Source organism: Quercus lobata, chromosome 6, assembly GCF_001633185.2.
Source record: "Quercus lobata isolate SW786 chromosome 6, ValleyOak3.0 Primary Assembly, whole genome shotgun sequence".
Taxonomy (NCBI): domain Eukaryota; kingdom Viridiplantae; phylum Streptophyta; class Magnoliopsida; order Fagales; family Fagaceae; genus Quercus; species Quercus lobata.
The window spans coordinates 38633509-38652657 of record NC_044909.1 but is presented as its reverse complement, the minus strand read 5'-3'; the positions used below and the strand labels follow the sequence as shown (position 1 = coordinate 38652657).

The 19149-nt window shown below is 35.6% G+C and overlaps 2 protein-coding genes across 7 annotated transcripts; both read right to left on the bottom strand.

Moving 5' to 3' along the window:
* Positions 1-1194: 1194 nt before the first annotated feature.
* On the bottom strand, positions 1195-3651 carry LOC115994673. 4 transcript variants are annotated; one of them, XR_004093245.1, is made up of 3 exons: positions 3248-3651; positions 1944-1979; positions 1195-1522 (listed from the first exon to the last, which is right to left on the bottom strand). XR_004093245.1 is itself a non-coding variant. In XM_031118895.1 (2 exons), the coding sequence occupies exons 1-2, from the start codon at positions 2024-2026 to the stop codon at positions 1270-1272; spliced, it is 336 nt and encodes a 111-aa protein (XP_030974755.1). In that variant the 5' UTR covers positions 2027-3160; the 3' UTR covers positions 1195-1269. The 4 variants fall into 4 exon arrangements, 1 of the variants encoding a protein (XP_030974755.1); XR_004093244.1 differs by lacking the exon at positions 1944-1979; XR_004093246.1 differs by lacking the exon at positions 1944-1979 and having other exon boundaries at positions 3521-3651.
* Positions 3652-5029: 1378 nt separating this feature from the next.
* Positions 5030-8664, bottom strand: LOC115994672 (DUF21 domain-containing protein At2g14520-like). 3 transcript variants are annotated; one of them, XM_031118892.1, is made up of 11 exons: positions 8418-8664; positions 8054-8130; positions 7882-7965; positions 7543-7656; positions 7331-7417; positions 6971-7110; positions 6791-6878; positions 6278-6351; positions 5774-5901; positions 5400-5665; positions 5030-5249 (listed from the first exon to the last, which is right to left on the bottom strand). In XM_031118892.1, the coding sequence occupies exons 1-11, from the start codon at positions 8593-8595 to the stop codon at positions 5151-5153; spliced, it is 1335 nt and encodes a 444-aa protein (XP_030974752.1). In that variant the 5' UTR covers positions 8596-8664; the 3' UTR covers positions 5030-5150. The 3 variants fall into 3 exon arrangements, with proteins under 3 accessions (XP_030974752.1, XP_030974753.1, XP_030974754.1); XM_031118893.1 differs by having other exon boundaries at positions 5163-5317; positions 7498-7656; XM_031118894.1 differs by having other exon boundaries at positions 5163-5317.
* Between the last annotated feature and the right edge of the window lie 10485 nt (positions 8665-19149).

Genomic DNA, 19149 nt, shown 5'->3' with positions numbered 1-19149 from the left:
AAAGTTTGATGGATAGAATGATTTGGCCATTTCTTCACTCTCATCGTTTGGGCTGTACTCTTACCTTTTCTGTGTGGCTTTGAAACAGTCTGTCTATGAGATGGGATAAAACTTATTCAGTCCTGTGAACTTCTGATGTTGTTGATAAACTCAGTAGGCTCACTATAAGGTGGCTTTGCTTCCTTTATTTATGCTTAAAATAGAGTATTACACTTGTCACTTGAGCGTCTGAGGTAGTGATAGCTTTCTCATTCTCAAGTGGAGCAGAATATTTGAATGTTATTCCTTTCTTACTATTGGCTGGTGCATTTATACTATTCCTAGTAATTAAAAGGTGGAATACTTTTGATAAGAAATTAAAAGGTGGTATTACTCTGTTTCTTTTTCTGTGGTCATTGTCAGTTCATAAGATGTTTCCTGCATGTCGTAGAGCCTTTCTGTAACACAACAAATTTTTTTTTTGTTCATGACCGTGTCCAACTTTCAATGTCAATTCCAAATTTTTGATGTTCATGACTGTCTCCAACTTTTAATTACTAGGGTAATGCCCAGGTAGGGAAGCCATTTTGGTTGCTCCCTCCTACCCTTTTTTGGTTATCAAAAAAGAAAATAGAAAAAGAGACTGTCCAACTCCAACAATTCAGCATTCATTACTGGGCTTACTTGTTCAAAGTGATGGCTATGGTGTATTCTTAATTATTGTCCCACGAGAGGGATATTGTTTGACTTATTATTTAATTAGAATGATTCATGAAAGAATATTCCAAAAGTACCCTATTGTTTGTGCTGTGTCCACAATGTGGATGCCATTCCACATTAAAGGAAGGTGGATGCTGCTTCAACTGAAGTTGTATTTGAATTATGCTTTTATTTGATTAGAAAAAGGATACTTGAACAATTTGGATGGTAAGATAATTTAGGTTGTCATTGGTGCTTATGGACGTGAGATTTCTGTCTACTGTTGGTATGCCATTGTGGGATGAGTATCGTTGTAGATGTTGTAGCTATTCGCATATCTTTATGATGAATAATAGTAATTCTAAATAAATAGGAAGCCACATTTTACCACTAAGTATGGGATTATAGTAGAAGAACCTATAGAGCATTACCATCAGCCATTGCAAAATTATGCCATTTTAACACATCAAAACACTTACTTTATGATTTTACCACATCATTTTACAATATCCCATTTATCACATGTTCTATTCTTCAATTCTATATTTTAAAATAATATATACAACATATTAAAATAATATTTACAACTCATCAAACACAATCAACAGTCACCACACATAGCTGCCAACAACCAACAGCCACCACCACACAACCACCACATCCTCTCCATCCCAAGCCACCTCCCTCAGCTCCCACCCCCACATCCTCTCTCTCTTCCCCGACACTCTCTGCTACCTCCACACCACTCGCTCCCCTCAATTCCTCAGTCTCAAAACCACCAGCAACTCCGGCCTCCTCAAAGAGTCTGACTTTGGCTTCGACCTCGTCATTGACGTCATCAAACCTAGCCAACACAATTTGAACCCACACATCACCGTCTAAACCCACCCATCAAACCACAGCCAAAAAAAAAAAAAACAGAAAAACCATTGCTAGAGAGAGATCAGCGTGGAAGTGATCGTCAGCGTAGGCATGGGTGTGGGCATGGGTGTGGAAGAGCAATGAAGGTGAGAGAAGAAAAGATGAGAGGTTGAGAGAGAGGAGAGGATTGGGGTTTGAGAAAAAAAGAGAGGAACAGACTGACGGAGAGATGAGAGAGAAGGAATAAAAAAATAATAAACAGATATGCTATAATGTTCCATACCGTCCAAACTTATCACAGTACTGTAGCATGTGTCAAAATTTTGACACATTTGACACACCTCATGAGACTTGAATAGTGGTGTTTAGTGTGTCAAATGCCAAATATTTAGCATTTCACATACCTGATAGTAGTGCTCATGCGGTCTCTTGTATATTTCCTGTGCATATGGGAATTTTTGTTCAATGAATAACCACGATCTACCATTTGAAAACATAGAAAGAAGACATATATATATATATATATATATTTTTCCCCAAGCACTCAATCTTGCTCAAAATCTAAAGGGATGTTAACTTTGTGAATGATGGCTGTCATAAATTATTAGGTGCAATATATCCATGTTTGCCCATGTACCCCAAAAAGTTTATCATTTATTGCCCATTAAATGCCAGTATAGTTAAAGGGTGATTTAGATGAAAAAAAAGTTCAGTTAAAGAATGAAAATTAGGGTGTGTGAGCCCCGTTATTTCAAACCTGAAAGGCCTTAGTGTGGGACACAGAGATTACCCCCCAAGCCTTCTCTACCATCTCTGGACAATAAGGGTGCGTGAGCCACATCATTTCAAACCTAAGAGGCATTGGGCTGAAAGGGAGATAAACCTCTGTTGTATCCAAAAGCATAGGACCATGATCAGATCTTACAATGAACAGGTTCTTAGGCTTTTCAATTATTGGGAAAACTGAAGGAGGTTAGAAAAAGATTAACAGAGTGGAATAACTGAATAAGGCTGTTTTTGGACAGGTTGACAAAGCCATTGCCCAGAAGAGAGATGATTTGCAAGCTATTCAAGCAAACGTACGCAATGAAGAGGATGTATGTGGTGAACAACAAATTAGGGAGCAACTAGAGGAGTTGATGCGAAAGGAAGAGAGTATGTGGGATTAGAAAGTCAGGAGTAATTGGGTCGTTCAGTGGACAGAAACACCAAGTACTTTCAAGCTATGGTAAGGAAAAGAAGAGTGGTCAAAAGAATTGTTCAATTGAAGGGAGAAGATGGAGAATGGTATGATGGTTCCAGCCAAATGGAGCATTGCAGCATTTCAAAGGAATTTATGGGAAATAGGAGAGCATGCAATAGTGTGAGATTTTGCGACAGCCTGAAGGCCTCAATCTACCAGCATTCACTGAAGATCGAAAAGCAGAGCTAGACAGGCCAGTTTCACTAGAAGAAATTTTTTGTTTTTTGGATTAGTTTCACAAGAAGAAATAGAAGCAATTGTGTTTCAATCAGGTCCAACCAAAGCTCCTGGACTGGATAGACTATCAATGGTCTTTTATCAAAGATTATTTCAATTTACGTAATAGCCTAGCGGCAACAGCATCCTTTGTAGTGCTCAATGTATGTGGTCTGAACCCCACTCCCCACTCACCACTCCCCCCTTCCCCCTTATCTACCTATAAAATAAAAAATAAAAAATAAAAACCTGGGGAGCAGTGAGGCCTGCAGTCACAGCAATGATTCAAGTTCTCTTCCATTCAAGTGCTCCTCTGAGTATGCAAAAGACCAGTTGAATAGCATGACTAGGCAAAGCCAAATTTGAGAGGTTTTGCTGCTTAGTCAACCACAGGAACCTAAATTTTTGGTGGCTTCATAAGTTTCAAACCTTGCAGTAGGAAGATAACTAGATTGTTGGCTATTAGGGGGGCACTGCTACAAGCTAAGAGCTCAGGGATTTTAAGAATTATTATTCTATTACCTTCTAAAGAGATCAAAAGTTTTGTTGTAAGTAGGGAATGTTGGCCGTGGCAAGCATCATCCGTGTTGGAAGACATCTGTCATCTAGGATGTTTGAAGCTGCAGATGGCCTTTTTGTGGTTCTGGGCGTAGCTTTTGCATCGGCTTGCATCTTAGCCAAATTGGCCTCTAATTGTTATATAAACTAGTGGCAGAAGATTTGTTTTTTTATTAAGGGAAAAATGAAAATAATAAATGAGACTATAAGTGTTAGTTATAAACCCTTAAACCTTTCTTAAAATGATGTTATTATTTTCTAACAAAGTATAATTGATACAATATATTGGATTTTCTAAATTAAGCTATTTATATTTGTTATTTGAAAGTGTTTTAAATTTTGTGAGGTTTTTTTTTTTTTTTTTTCAATGAAACATAATTCGTTCTACATTCAATTATTATATAAGGTGAGATATTTTGTGAATAATGTGATGTATGATTGAAATTTGATTCTAGCGCTTCTTACAAATGGTTCATCCTTCATACATCTTGAATGACCTAAGGATAAAACAAATATAAGTAAATTCATCACTTACATATCAAATGCAAAAATACCATTTTGGTTTCTACATTTTGAAGTTACAGTCAATTTGGTCCTTACATTTTGGTGATTGTCAATTTAGTCACAATTATTTCTAACTTGCCATCAATTTAGTCTCTACTATCAACTCACTAATGGAAAATGTCTTTATGGCAAATGGTGTACATTGCTGCCACACTTAAAGCTTATGTTGTTTATAAAATAATATTAAAAATAACACCTCATCATTTTAATAAATAAAAATGCCATGTCATGAGCTAATAACCAGGATAAAAGAAAATGTCATGAGCTAATAACAAAGATTAAAGAAAATGAAGATCTGCTAAAGACCAAAATAGAAAATTTAATTCCCTTTTATTTTTGTTTATTTTCTTGCAATCCATACACACAGAAACATCAAAGATTTGCTATTGGAATGTGAAAACTAAAAATATGAAATAAAAGACCAATGGGTGGAGTCGTAGTTTCAGTCTAGTGGGTGGAATTCAACACTTGGGGATTTCAGTTGATGGTGCAGTCATAGTGGAAGTCGGAGGGTTTGAATTTTTGCATATATTAAAAATATATATATACAAAAACTTTAATAACATATGAAAAATGTAATTTTATCAAGAACTTATCAAAATTATTCCGAGAATGTGACATAATTGTCAATGAAGCAGTTGGACCGAAATGGACCAAATTGGGCCAAAAGGACTGAAATGTTGCTCATGTGACTTAACAAGAGCGTAACAACAATAAATACTACATTCCAGCTTTTAGATATTATATATATATATATATATATATATATGGGCTTGTAACTTATTAAGCTCTGGCTAGTAGTTTTTATGTTCTTCAATGGTATCAAAAAAGAAAAGGAAATTATAAAATAAAAAAAAAAAACAACCAGATTTTGCTCCAAGATCATGATATTCTTTGCTTTGTCCTCATTTCAATTATATGTATCATTCATTTCTAGAGTCTAATGGAGTCACAGTACAAATCTTTATCATCTTCCTATAGTTAGAACAATGTTGTGTGCCTATATGCCTCTTAGTAAAAGAAGCTTTTTTTACGCCTGTTTGTCTCTGTAGTAAAAGAAGCTTGTTGTTGTTGTATGCCTATTATGCGTCTCTGTAGCAAAAGAAGCTTGTTGTTTGCCTGTATGTCTCTGTAGAAAAAGAAGCTTTTCAATTATTAACTCCCATCACGATGATCTGTCTCATCATAGATTTCCTCCTAAAAGAACAAAATGGATAGGAGTGTTAATTTCTTGAGGGTATGAGAAGAGAAGAATTAAATAAAACAAAGTTCCTCGTACCTGTAGGACCTCTTCAATGACATCTTCCAGTGTTATAATACCAATAGCTTCCCCTTCTTCGCTGAAATTTGGAAGTAGCTCATCATTGATATTCAGGACTTCTGGGTGGAAGTCCTTCGACCATTTCTTGCTCTTGGTCTTGCTCTTGGTCTTGGATAATCCTCTATTCATTGATAGACTCTTCAACTTCTTAAGTGCTCTCCTGCTCTTCAGACTTTTCTCTTGAGGATACCTTTCAACATGAATGTCCACCCTCACTTCTCTTACTAAATTTATTGTATATTCAAGTAATGCAAGTTAGTCCAGTGGGAAAAATTAATAAGAACTATGGACAGCGTAAACATGGCACACCATTGCATAAAGTTGGTGCTTACCATCAGTTGGGTTTTCAGTTGATGGCTGCTCTATTTGACTGCCGTGCTCTCCAACAACAACAGCCATATGGCTATGACCTTTTTGAAACTCATTTAGTAAGACATACAGAGGCATATTTTCTGACACCCTGGTAGGCAATACCATGTACATTATACATCAATTTCATATATTTTAGAATCTGAACAAGGGATATATTTGAATATTATATCACTCTTAAGCCTAACAAGATATTTAAATGCTAAAAAAGATCATGAATCTAGATCAACCTCATCCTCCACTCTGTTTTTTTTTTTTTTCAATAGGTTAGTCCATCAAGCTTTACTGGATTTTTCACTCTGCTGTGTATTTTGAGATCCCTTACTTTTCGGTTAACTGGTTAACGAAAAGCATTACAGTGGTCATTTTGCTGCATCACACATATAGAAACAGAATATCTACATATACATGTGATATGTTGTACATATATGTAGGTAGTATCTTACTATTCATTAAAGGAAAAATACCTCAAAATCTTGCGAATAGTGACATTCCTTGCAGGTACTTCATCAGTTGGATGGACAGTTAATAAGTTCTTCACCTATAATTCAAAAATATATATAGTGATTGAGACTTGACATCTACAGTGAGCAATTTATTGCTCCTTATTTTGTTTTTAGGCATAAAGTAGACACAAGACGCAAGTACCTAACAGTGTATAAATTGCTGAATAAACAACTGCATAGAGATTGTTAGATAACAGTACGTAAAATTTTACCTAAATAAGGAAAATATGAGAAAAATGAAGTAAACAATGATGATGTTAGTGAAACTACACATGTACTGATATTTGGTGTTCGGATTCCAGAATCAAAACCAAAGGATGGTCCAAAAATGCAGTGTTGCAGTTGGGCACAAGGATATAGGATAATTAACAGATTTGTCAAATCATTAGCTATTATATTATATCACATAAAGAACTAAAACAAATTACTTTTCTTCTCAAGACAAACTGTTCAAGTAAAGCAACAAACATGTACCAATATAAGTCCGATGATGTTTCTCGGTTGCTCATAATATACTGGCACTCTGCTATGCCCTTTCTCCAAAATTAGTTTCATCAAATCCCTATATACTCGCCAGATAGAGAAAGACATTTAATCATCATGAAGAGACTGATAAATGTAACTTATTTCTTCATTTACAAAGACTCATCAAACCTGTCGAGTTTGGCATTGATGTCAATTGCAAAAGTTTTAGATATAGGAGTCATTGCGTCCCTTGCTGTTTTTTTAGTAAGTTCAAGCGCTCCTGCAATGATCATTGTTTCATCTCGTGTCAGTTCTCCACCTTTTCCAGCCTGCATACCAGTTAACAAGAAGACAATTACTGAATCAATAGGCAAAAAAGAAAGAGTTGCAGTGGTTTAAATGAAGAACACCCCCCCCCCCCCCCAAAAAAAAAAAATGATTAAAATGCGTTGGGAAAATTTGATTCATTTAGTGAACAGACTGATAAAACAAGTAGTAAATGATTTTTGTAATTGATCCTTTAATGTTGATGCATGTGAAAATGAATACCTCATTACTGTGCAAATCAACTAATGTCTTCAGTTCAGCTCGACGATAAAGTGCATCATGGTCTTTCCCCAGAAAGCGATCTAATAGCTGGTAAAATTTCACCAAGAGTAAGGATCATTCATGTAGACAATAACGACATATGTATTGAATTAACATTATATTGGCACCTTGAAGAAAATTAAAGGGATGTATAGTGAACCAAACAATATCACCTTGCTTATTGGATAAGCAACAGGGAAACAAATCCAAACAAGTATCTGGACAAATGGAGCCACTGCTGCACCAATTGCCAAACCATATCGAGTGCAAACAGCCTGGGGTAAAATCTGAAATAAAAAGTTCAGATCCCAATTAATGTTAAATTAAAATGATAAACTAAGATCAATTGCAGCATTACAGCCCATTTTGCATGATGATTGATTAGTGTATATTAACTCACCAAAACTTCCACATATCTTTTGGTCTACTTGTTTTTCGGGGACATGCATTTTTGCACGCATATATTTTCTTGCCCACATAACTAATTACATACCCCAAGATAAGAAACTAACCTCACCAAACAAAAGTACCAAAGTTACTGAAATAACGATAGCACCCCAGGCTGTGACCAAACTATCCAGAAAAATTGGAAGCGTCTGAAAAAATAAGACATCAAGTACATTAATGATTCTGGCTTTTGAGTCTACAATATATGTTGTTTACATTGTTTCTGATGGCACTTACCTCCATTGCAACAGCATTGCAGATTAAGAGGGTGCAAAGCAATAAATGCTGCCTTCTCACAACTGGCAATATCTTCGCTGTTATGACATAGTGCTAACTATAAGTGAATACAATATGACACAATGCTCAAACAAGTTCCCAATCAAGAAATAGAAAACTGATGAAACTAACAATACCTCGTAACTTGAAAGTTGAAAGTATTACTATGAAGTATCCATGTCTCATGTGATACTTACATACTCATGCATATATATATATTTGGCTAAATACTTCTAGCACTAGAAGAAAAAGTATGTAAAATGTAATTTCTTTTAGCGCTTAGAGAATTATTACAAGAGGTAAAGAGATTGATGGAATGAATTACCCGCATGTTTACGATCACTGGGTGTTCCAGACTTGACAAGAACTTCAAGTTCGACCAGGCTCATCGACATGAGCCCCAACGTGAGCCCAGACATGAGCCCAGCGAACAATACTAGCAAAGTTATAAGTATTATCCGAATGATGAATGCTGTTTCACAACAGCTATACTCTACAGCCATTCAATTCCCTTTTTTATTAATTCCTCTTCAATTTCTTCTTCTTCTTCTTCTTCTTCTTCTTTGAGATTTATAAATTGGTTTTAGACCCTTGAAGACACAGTGTCTTGTTAAAGACAACCATATATACTGGCATAGTGTACGTAAGTCCAAGTATATTCTATTTATTGCACAAGGCCAGAATGAAATCAGATTCGACCCACTGTTCTTTTGGGCGCTTTAGTTTGATTGAAACTTCTGGAACTTATTTTTCACTTCTTTTATTTTGCTTCTCTCTGAGGAGAGAGAGATTTTGACTGTCAGAGAGAGCAGCATAAGAGTTGACATGGACCGTCACTCAGTGATCCACTTTTGGACCTAAATATGCATATTGCATACTCAACTATACGACCAACAACGTCGGTGAGAGAACACCTCGGGGAGCAAGTAGTAAATACTTTATAACCCCAAGGTGTTCTCTCCCCAACACAAAGATGCCCCAAATGGCCAATTTATAGATCCATAAAGTGGATCTTATTGCCGAGAATATGATCCCCATAAGTGGAAATGTGTTTGAATGAGGACTATATTCCTGCTTAGTGCTTATGATATACCTTCGAGTAGTCACATAACCTAACCAATATTTCATCTTTTAAGACTTAAGCGTGAATAAAAAGAAATCCCTATATTAAACAACAAGAAGAACAAAACTAGATCCAATTCAACTTTATGCACTATAATATTTTTAAGGAAAATGTTAAATTTATAAAAAAATTTAATAAAATTTTTTATAAATTAAATATATATTTTAATTGCCATTTAATAAATAAATACTTCAACACATATAATAAATAACTATTTTAATTACCACTTTGTAATCGATGACATGTCAATTTATAAGATCTATGCAGTAAAACTTATAGTATCTCTAGCATAACCCTATTTTATAATACTCTTTTAATTAAAAAAACTCAAGCAATGTTGCCAAGTAATATATATATATATATATATATATATCAAAGAAATGAGGGAACTTGAGTTGAGAGAGTTTGTGTATACATGAAACATGAAATAGGATTAGAATTTCCATATATATATATATATATATGAAATAGGATTAAAGTCACCTTTAAACTAAACTAAATGTGCTTTTAGATTAGTTTTTTACTATTTTTTTTTTTTTAGAGATAATTATAACTTGTTGCTAACCCCGCAGCACGAACCATTTTCTTCCTAAACCCTCAAGTACTTTGTACATGGAGATGTGCCAATTCAACTACAAAGCCTTTGACTTTACTAAAAAAAAAAAATTATTTGTTAAAAGTTAGCAAAATTATCATTGTACTTAAAAAAATCGAGACTTTAAAAAGACACAAGAAAATAAGCTAAAAATTTAGACGAGAAAAAAAATTATCCAAACTCATACAATATATATAGCTTTAATAATGAAATATAACGTGTTAGGTAAAGGGGAAATTGAAAAAAAAAAGGGTAAATAATTAGGAATAAAATCTACAATAATCCTAAAGAAGTGTCAAGTGGATCCTTTTGCTGTCACAACTTGGTCGGTTTGGAATAGAAAAAACCATGACAACTAGCAAATCCCACTAGAGCAAGTCAGTCATCTCGCACGGGCTTATCTAGATGAATTCCACTAACCATATTTTTTTTGGAGATGGTAGAGGCTGCAACAAAAAGAGCAAATCCAATTTGCATTAGAGATTGGGATAGATAAGACAGAAGTTGAGGGAGACTCTTTGTTAGTTATGAATGCTCTATGTGGCTCAAATGTCCAGTTCTCACTAATCAAACATATTACTTAAGAGGCACTGATAGATTTTAGAGATTTGAGTTTTTTCTCATGTATGCAAACATGCGATATGATAGTCCTTGCTCTTGTTAGGAAAGCTATTTTCTCTCCTTATTTCTGGTCTAGATAGAGTTTAGACATTAAAGATTTAGCTAATGCTAATTTTGTACCAGTTTAGTAAGATTTCTTGACATGATTCTCAAAAGAAAAAAAGAAATTAAAAAAAAAAAGGTAATTACACTCATCTCCCTTGAGTATTAGGGAAATGACATTTCACCATAAACCTAATGGGAGAAAACACTCTCCTCTCTTAAGGTTTGAATAAATTAACACTTTCCCCATTTTGTTTATATTAGTAATGATATATTCTTTCCTTTTCTTTTTTTTATAAAAATCTCTTTATAAAACTTTATTCATGGTTAGAAAAAAAAAAGGGTAAATTTAGAATAAAAATGTAAAATTTATCAAGTACAATAATAACGCTTGTAACTACAAATCTCTCCATAACCCATTAAAAAAAGGGAAAAAAAGAGTAAAATTCACACTTAATATTTTAAAACAAACTTTAATTAAAAATTTTAAAACAATGAATTTTAATTATGAAATAAAATAATATTGGAAACCTGCCCAGTTTAGCGCACAACAGTCTGAATATTAATTTAACAAATTTTGGTCAATATATGTCAAGATACATGTCAAGAGGGGGCAAAGTATTTTTCTCTTTCAAATTTGGGGTGACGTATTATTTTCCAAAATTTTAAGAAAGGGGAGTATAATTAAAAAAAAAAAAAAAAAAATCTAAACTACTCAATATTACTATTAATATGGTAGATTAATTCAATAGTAAAAAAATTGTAGGGATATTGGGCCTTGAAGTTCGTTATCTGTTTATATATTGGGCCTGTGGCCTAATCCGAGGACGAGGGTTTGTTCGAGGAAGAGATATCTTTGTCAAAAGAGACTGCGTTAGTAAATAGAGAGATTAGTCTTGGTCATAACAGTTCAAGGGGTGGGCCAAGGATAAGTAAATCCTTGGCTAACCAATTCCAAGGTTCAAAAAGATTGCCTGTCATCTCGGGTAATGTTCCAGGAAATTCCGTGGGTGTAAATATTATTGCAGTGACATCAAATAGGGAAAAATCCTAAAAATATCTTAGGAGAAAGCAACCTCCGCATTAAATACACTGCAGCTAACTCTCTAGCCGCATTAATGTGGAGGTGATGCCTGAACAGTGGATTTCAACCTTACAACTATTGCATGAGGACTTATGGGAAGAGTTGATGGGACAAGTATCAAGACCAACGTCTGGCATGCACGTGGAAGGTGGGGATAAAAAAGAGAGACAGTATAAAAGAAAAAGGAGGGTACTGAAAGAAGGGATCGAAAAAGAAAGAGAAAATTATTGTAGCATCAAGAACTGATTTTGTAATCAAATCTAATAGAAATATATAAGAACAGATCTCCTCGGACTTTGCCGATGACGATTTTCCTCATTATAAACATGTTCATTTACATCTTTCTGTCTGATGAACCTACTTTTGTGTTTATCTAATTCATTAGAGCCCAATTTTCCAATTCTTTACAAATTCATTGTTTTAGACTTTTTGGGCCTCAGTCCATCGACCTGTTGGGCTAGGAACTCAAACCTGTTTTGGGCCTCAGCCCAGTTTTTTTTTTTTTTTTTTAATTGCACTCCCTATCCTTTTTAAGCTATCCAAGCCACCTTCAGGGCCAAGGAGATCTTCGTGCCACCTCATAGACCCGAGGTCAGCCATGTCCTTGGGCAGTAACAAGGATTGTTCCACCGCATCTACCACGTACCTAACTGTGCCCCGCTGGAAGTCTCAAATGGAGGCATCATCAAGAAAAGGAGCTCCATCCAACTCCATCCGTGGGGCCCAAACAGGGGCTGCAACTTGGTGGTCAACCCTTTTCTCCCCCTCGATGGCTGACCTCGTCTGCATCGTTCGGGGCTGCTTGGCCCCCCTCTAGGGCTTAGTCTCTCGGGGAGGTTGGTTTTTCCCACCCTCCATCACCTCTTTCCCTTTGTCCTCCCTCTTCCTTTTTTAATTGGTTGGATCAACTCGGAAGGGTTGCATGGGTGGAGGAATGGGGAGCCTAGTCTAAGGAGCCTTAATAGGTGCATCCCTCCTCGGCTGAGACTCCAGTAACTCCTAGAGAGTTGACCTTTGCTTCCTTTGGATCCCCATTTCGTTTGATAAAGGAGTAGCTCCTTCAAAACAACTGGATTGAGGTGGGGATGACTGGCTGAGGACACCAATTGATGTTACAGGAGACTAGGGCTGGTTAAATACCTCGTAGAGATTGTCTGAGTCTGAGACGTCCACTATCTCCTTTTCCTTTTCTTCTTCTTCCTCGTCTTCTTCTTTGTTGGTAGCTTAGGAGGAAGTAGCTTCACCAACTAGGTGTTGAGATGGAAGAGCTACTTTGGGAATGTCCTTAGAGATTGGCTGAGCGACGAGAGCGCCTTCTGGGATAAGAGTGCCCTCAGGAAGAAGAAACCCAAGGACGACGACGCTTATATGGTATAGATGGGGGTCTTTGGCTTTGATCACACACTTTGGAGCTGGAAATTTGGTCGAGATCGGCTTGTACCATAAAATTAGGTAAGCCGCTCGCAATTGGCTATCTTCGTGTACGAAGACCTGGCCCGGAGTATTTTATCTAGACTCTCCTTATTAACCAGGCTAAAATTTGGCTCAGCGGCGTGTTTATCTGCAAAATCATGAGGAAAATAGAATTTTATCAGATGTGAAAATAGAACAAACCAAAAGAAAAGAAAGGACTTGTAAATAAGCACCTTGAACCTAATACCGCACCTGGCTGCCCTTCTCTTGTCAAGCAGGGAAGGCCATCATGCCATTCCCATGACAAAATTAGAAAATCTTTATTTAGACCCTTGTTGGAGTCAGGAAGGCATTAGATGAGCCTAACTTCAAGATACCTAGAATTTAGGTAATATCCCTGCCTCTTTAGGTGGTGGCGGTTATAAACCCAGTTGACATCATGATGGGTAAGTCCTAAACCCATCTTTTCATTGAGGGCGTCTACGCACCCTAAAATCCTAAACACATTTAGGGCGCATTGGGTAGGAGCTAACCTATGGGCCCTAAGATAGTCCCTGGTCATGGTGCCCATGGGAATCCTCATCCCACCCTCTATAAAGGCGATCATTGGGATCACTACTTCTACCTCCTGCCTTTTTTTGTGCCACTCTCCCTCTTTACAATACCTAATACCTACTCCTGGAGAAATCCTATACAGAGCTCTAAAGCTTTCTAACCCCTCCTCAGAGTTTACCAAACTTTTGAATCTACCCATTCCTAGGGGGAATCAGACGCACTAAGAAGATGATGCAAAGGAAGAAGAGTCGAGGAGGAAAGGACACCGAGAAAAGAAAGGTGTGTGGGAAAATAAAGTGTAAGGGATTTATGAGCACTTACAGAAGAAAGAAGAATATCCTCAAACGGGCTTTTGGTATTTGTAAGAGCACGAGCGAGTTGGGAAGGTTGGTAGATTCAGTGTACGTATGTTAGAGCTAAGTGAATGCTAAAGTAAAGAAAATGTTTGATTTGAGTGATATTTATATCAAAGGAAGAACTACAGAGCGGGAAAGTTCCCACCTAAGTCCCAGCAGAGTTCTCAGCCGTTGGATTTGCATCACACCGTAGAACGTGGGGGACATGAGGCTGTAAAAATTTAATGAAGAGCGTGTCTCGTAAGCCGAAGCGTCAGGAGCGTGTCTTGGGTAGTTAAAAAGACGTTTGCTCAGGCAAAGGTGATGTGTGATAGGCACGGACTGGCTAAGGTGACATCGAAATCCTCCTTTCTTGCTGAGGAGCCAGAAAGAAAAATCCGAGGGGCTATGGTAGGGATATTGGGCCCAAAAGTTCATTATCTGTTTATATATTGGGCCTATGGCCCAGTTTGAGGACGAGGGTTTGTCCGAGGAAGAGATATCTTTGTCAGAAGAGATTGCATTAGTAAATAGAGAGATTAATCTTGGTCATAACAGTTCAAGGGGTGGGCCGAGGATAAGTACATCCTCAGCTAACCAATTTCGAGGTCCGAAAAGATTGCCTGTTGTCTCGGGTAACGTTCCGAGAAGTTCCGTGGGTGCGGATATGTATTGCAGTGACATCAGACAGGGAGAAATTCTAAAAATATCTTAGAAGAAAGCTGTTGCCTCCGCATTAAATGCACTGCAGCTAACTCTCTGGCCGTATTAATGTGGAGGTGATGCCTGAACAGTGGATTTCAGCCTTACAGCTATTGCATGAGGACTTATGAGAAGAGCTGATGGGACAAGTATCAAGACCAACCGTCTGGCATGCACGTGGAAGGTGGAGATGAAAATGAAAGATAGTATAAAAGAAGAAGGAAGGCACTGAAAGAAGGGATTGGAAAAGAAAGAGAAAATTAATGTAGCATCAAGAACTAATTTTGTAATCAAATCCAATAGAAATATATAAGAATAGATCTCCTCGGACTTTGCCGAGGACGATTTTCCTCATTATAAACCTGTCCATTTACATCTTCCTGTCTAATAAACCTACTTTTGTGTTTGTCTGATTCATTAGAGCCCAGTTTTCCAAATCATTCTCTACAAATTCATTATTTTGGGCTTTTTGGGCCACAGTCCATCTACCTGTTGGACTAGGAACTCAAATTTGGTCCTTACAAAAACAATTATATTTTAAAATTGCTTCTCAAAGTTTTTTTTTTATGGAAAATTTCTTCTTAAGTTTATATATATATATATACATCTATAGTATTTTTATTTACAATATAGAAAACTTAATATAAATCTAATATACAAATATACATTTAACATGAGTTACTATAATTTAAAATTTTATAAGGTTTCATGATCGGGTCGAATATGGGCATGAACTTGCAGGATTCGGATCAGATCGGGTTGAGATAAAATGGATAGCTATTAGTACCATTCACACCCATGTCTTATTTTTTGTTTGGGTTCTACCAAGTTATCGGGTTCAGATCGAAACTAATATTTCCCGACAAAATTTGCCAAATAGTAGCTTTTTAGAAAAAATTTTGCTGCATAGCATACAGATGAAACATATTTGTAAGTTGGACGGTTTTTGGAACTCGAGTTTGTGAAACTCGAGTTCCAACCCAAAATCGAGTTTGGGAAACTCGATTTAAAAAAAAAAAAAAAAAAACACCATATGGAACTCGAGTGTGGGAACCTCGAGTTCCATTTAAAAAAATTTTGCCTGCAAATACCTCTGTGTTTACCTGCAAGGTAAAAAATATATATATCAAAGGTACTCGAGTTTACTAAACTTGAGTACCACTGTTTTTTTTTTTTTTTTTTTTAGAGTAAATCAAGTTTGGGAAACTTGATTTTGGGTTGAAACTCAAGTTTGTGAAACTCGAGTTCCAAAAACTATCCAACTTACAAATATGTTTCATTCACTGCAGAGCAAACTCGAGTTCCAAAAACAGTCCAACTTACAAATATATTTCATCCACATGCTCTACATAGGGGTGGCAAATGGGCGGGTTGGGTCATAAATGGGTTGGGTGTATAATGACCCATTTATCTATTTATGACCTATTTATATATAAATTAATTATCAATTACCAACCCAACCCATTTAATTAGTAACCCACTCATTTAACCCAATATGACCCAAATACCTCTAAAACTATTTGAATACCCTCTTGACCTCTAAAATACCCTTAAATACCTAAAATGATGCAAATACCCCTAATCTTCCAAAATTACCAATATACCCTTGTACATCCAAAATTATCCCCAAAATCTCTAAAATTAGCAAAATCCCCATGAAACCTCTAAAATGACCAAAATACCCCTGATATCTCTAAAATCACCAAATATGCTTAAAAACAACTAAAATGACCAAAATACCCAAAAATATCTAAAATACCCCTGAAACCCAAAAAATTACCAAAATACCCACAAAACTCAAAAAATGACCAAAATACCCCCAAAACCTAAAAATTACCAAAATACCTCCCAAAACCAAAATACCGTAAAATGACCAAAATACCCCCAAAACCTAAAAATTACCAAAATGCCCCAAAACCCAAAAAATGACCAAAATACCCCCGAAACCTAAAAATGACCAAATATTCCAAAACTAAAAAATGGCCAAAATACCCCCGAAACCCAAAAATGACCAAAATACCAAAAAAAATACCCCCAAAACCTAAAAAATGACCAAAATACCCCCAAAACCCAAAAAATGACTAAAATACCATCAAAAACTAAAAATGACCAAAATACCCCCGAAACCCAAAAAATGACCAAAGTATCCCCAAAACCCAAAAAATGACCAAAATATCCCCAAAACTCAAAAAATTACCAAAATACCTCCAAAACCTAAAAATGACCAAAATACTTCCAAAACTCAAAAAATGGCCAAAATACCCCCGAAACCCAAAAAATTATCAAAATATCCCCAAAACCTAAAAATGACCAAAATACCCCCAAAACCCCAAAAAAAACCAAAATACCCCCGAAACTCAAAAAATACCAAATACCCCTGAAACCCAAAAAATGACCAAAATATCCTCGAAATCTAAAAATGACCAAAACACCACCGAAACCTAAAAAATTACCGAAATACCCCAAAACCTAAAAATTACCAAAATAGTTCTGAACCTTAGAAATTTACCGAAATAACCCTAAAACTAAAAGATGACAGAAATGCCCTCGTAGCCTAAATAATGGCTAAAATACCCTAAGAATATAAAAGATGATCAAAATACCCTGAAACCTAAAATATTACCAAAATTCCCTCGAAACCTATAAAATGAATGAAAGACTCTTAGAACCTTTAATTTGTCAAAAATATCCTCGAAACATCCAAAATACCCTAAACCTCTATTTCAGTAATTTTAGATGTTTCAGGTGTATTTTGGTCATCTTACATGTTTAGGGGCATTTTGGTCATAATTTGGGTTTCAGGGGTTTTTATCGATCATTTTTTTTAGGTTTTGGGGTTATTTTGGTAATTTTTTTTTTGGTTTTTGGGGGTATTTTGATCATTTTTTAAGGTTCAGGGTATTTTTGTAATCTTTTTAGGTTTCAGGGGTATTTCAGTTATTTTTTAGGTTTTAGAGGTATTTCGGTCATTTTTTAGTTTTATGGAGTATTTTGGTAATTTTTGAGGTTTCGGGAGTATTTTGGTAATTTTTTAGGTTTATGGTGTATTTTGGTAATTGTTAGGTTTTGGGGGTATTTCGGCCATTTTTTAAGGTTTTTAGGGTATTTTGGTCATTGTTTTAGGTTTTGGGGTTTTTTTAGTCATTTTTTAGGTCTTGGGGTATTTTAATCATTTTATAGGTTTCAGAGGTATTTTGGTCATTTTTTAGGTTTCGCAGGTATTTTTGGTAATTTTAAGGTTTTAGAAGTATTTCGGTCATTTTTAAGGTTTAGGGGGTATTTTGGTCATTTTTTAGGTTTAGGAAGCATTTTGGTAATTTTTTGGGTTTTCGGGGTATTTTGGTAATTTTTGGATTTTGGGGATATTTTGGACATTTTAGAGGTTTTTTTTTTTTTTTTTTTTTTTCTCATTTTGTGGGTTTTGGGGGTATTTTGGTCATTTTGGGTTTTGAGGGTATTTTGGTCATTTTTATGTTTCGGGGGTATTTTGGTCATTTTTTGGGTTTTGGGGATATTTTGGACATTTGAGAGGTTTTGGGGGGTATTTTGCTCATTTTAGAGGTTTTGGAGGTTTTTTTTTTCTCATTTTGTGGGTTTTGGGGGTATTTTGGTCATTTTTTGGGTTTTGAGGGTATTTTGGTCATTTTTACGTTTTGGAGGTATTTTGGTCATTTTTTTGGTTTTGAGGATATTTTGGACATTTGAGAGGTTTTGGGGGGTATTTTGCTCATTTTAGAGATTTTGGAGGTATTTTGGCCATTTTGGGAGTTTTGGGGGTATTTTGGTAATTTTTTGGGTTTTGAAAGTATTTTGGTCATTTTTAGGTTTCGGGGGTATTTTGGTCATTTTTTGGGTTTTGGTAGTATTTTAGTAATTTTTAGGTTTTAGGAGTTTTTTGGTCATTTTTTGGGTTTTGAAGGTATTTTGGTTATTTTTTGGGTTTCAAGGGTATTTTGGTTATTTTTTGGGTTTTGGAGATATTTTGGTCATTTTTAGGTTTTTGGGGTATTTTGGTCATTTTTAGGTTTTTGGGGTATTTTGGTCATTTTTTGGTCATTTTTTGGGTTTCAGGGGTATTTTGGTTATTTTTTGGGTTTTGGAGGTATTTTGGTCATTTTTAGGTTTCGGGGGTATTTTGGTCATTTTTTTGGGTTTTGCTAGTATTTTAGTAATTTTTAGGTTTTAGGGGTATTTTGGTCATTTTTTGGGTTTCAGAGGCATTTTGGTCATTTTTTGGATTTTGGGGGTATTTTGGTAATTTTTAGGTTTTATGGGGGTATTTTGGTTATTTGTTGGGTTTTAGGGGGCTATTTTGGTCATTTTTTAGGTTTTGGGGTATTTTGGTCATTTTTTGGGTTTTGGTAGTATTTTGGTCAATTTTAAAGTTTCAGGGGTATTTTAGTCATTTTCTAAAAATTTAGATTTTATGTTGTTTATTTAAATTTTAGATGAGTTTAGTGGGTATTAGTGGGTTTATTCATTTAGACCCATCTAATTAAATAACTAAATGGGTCTTTACTCATTTAACCAAAATATTCAAATGGGTTGGGTTAAGACTTATCTAAATAAGGTGGGTAATAAATAGAT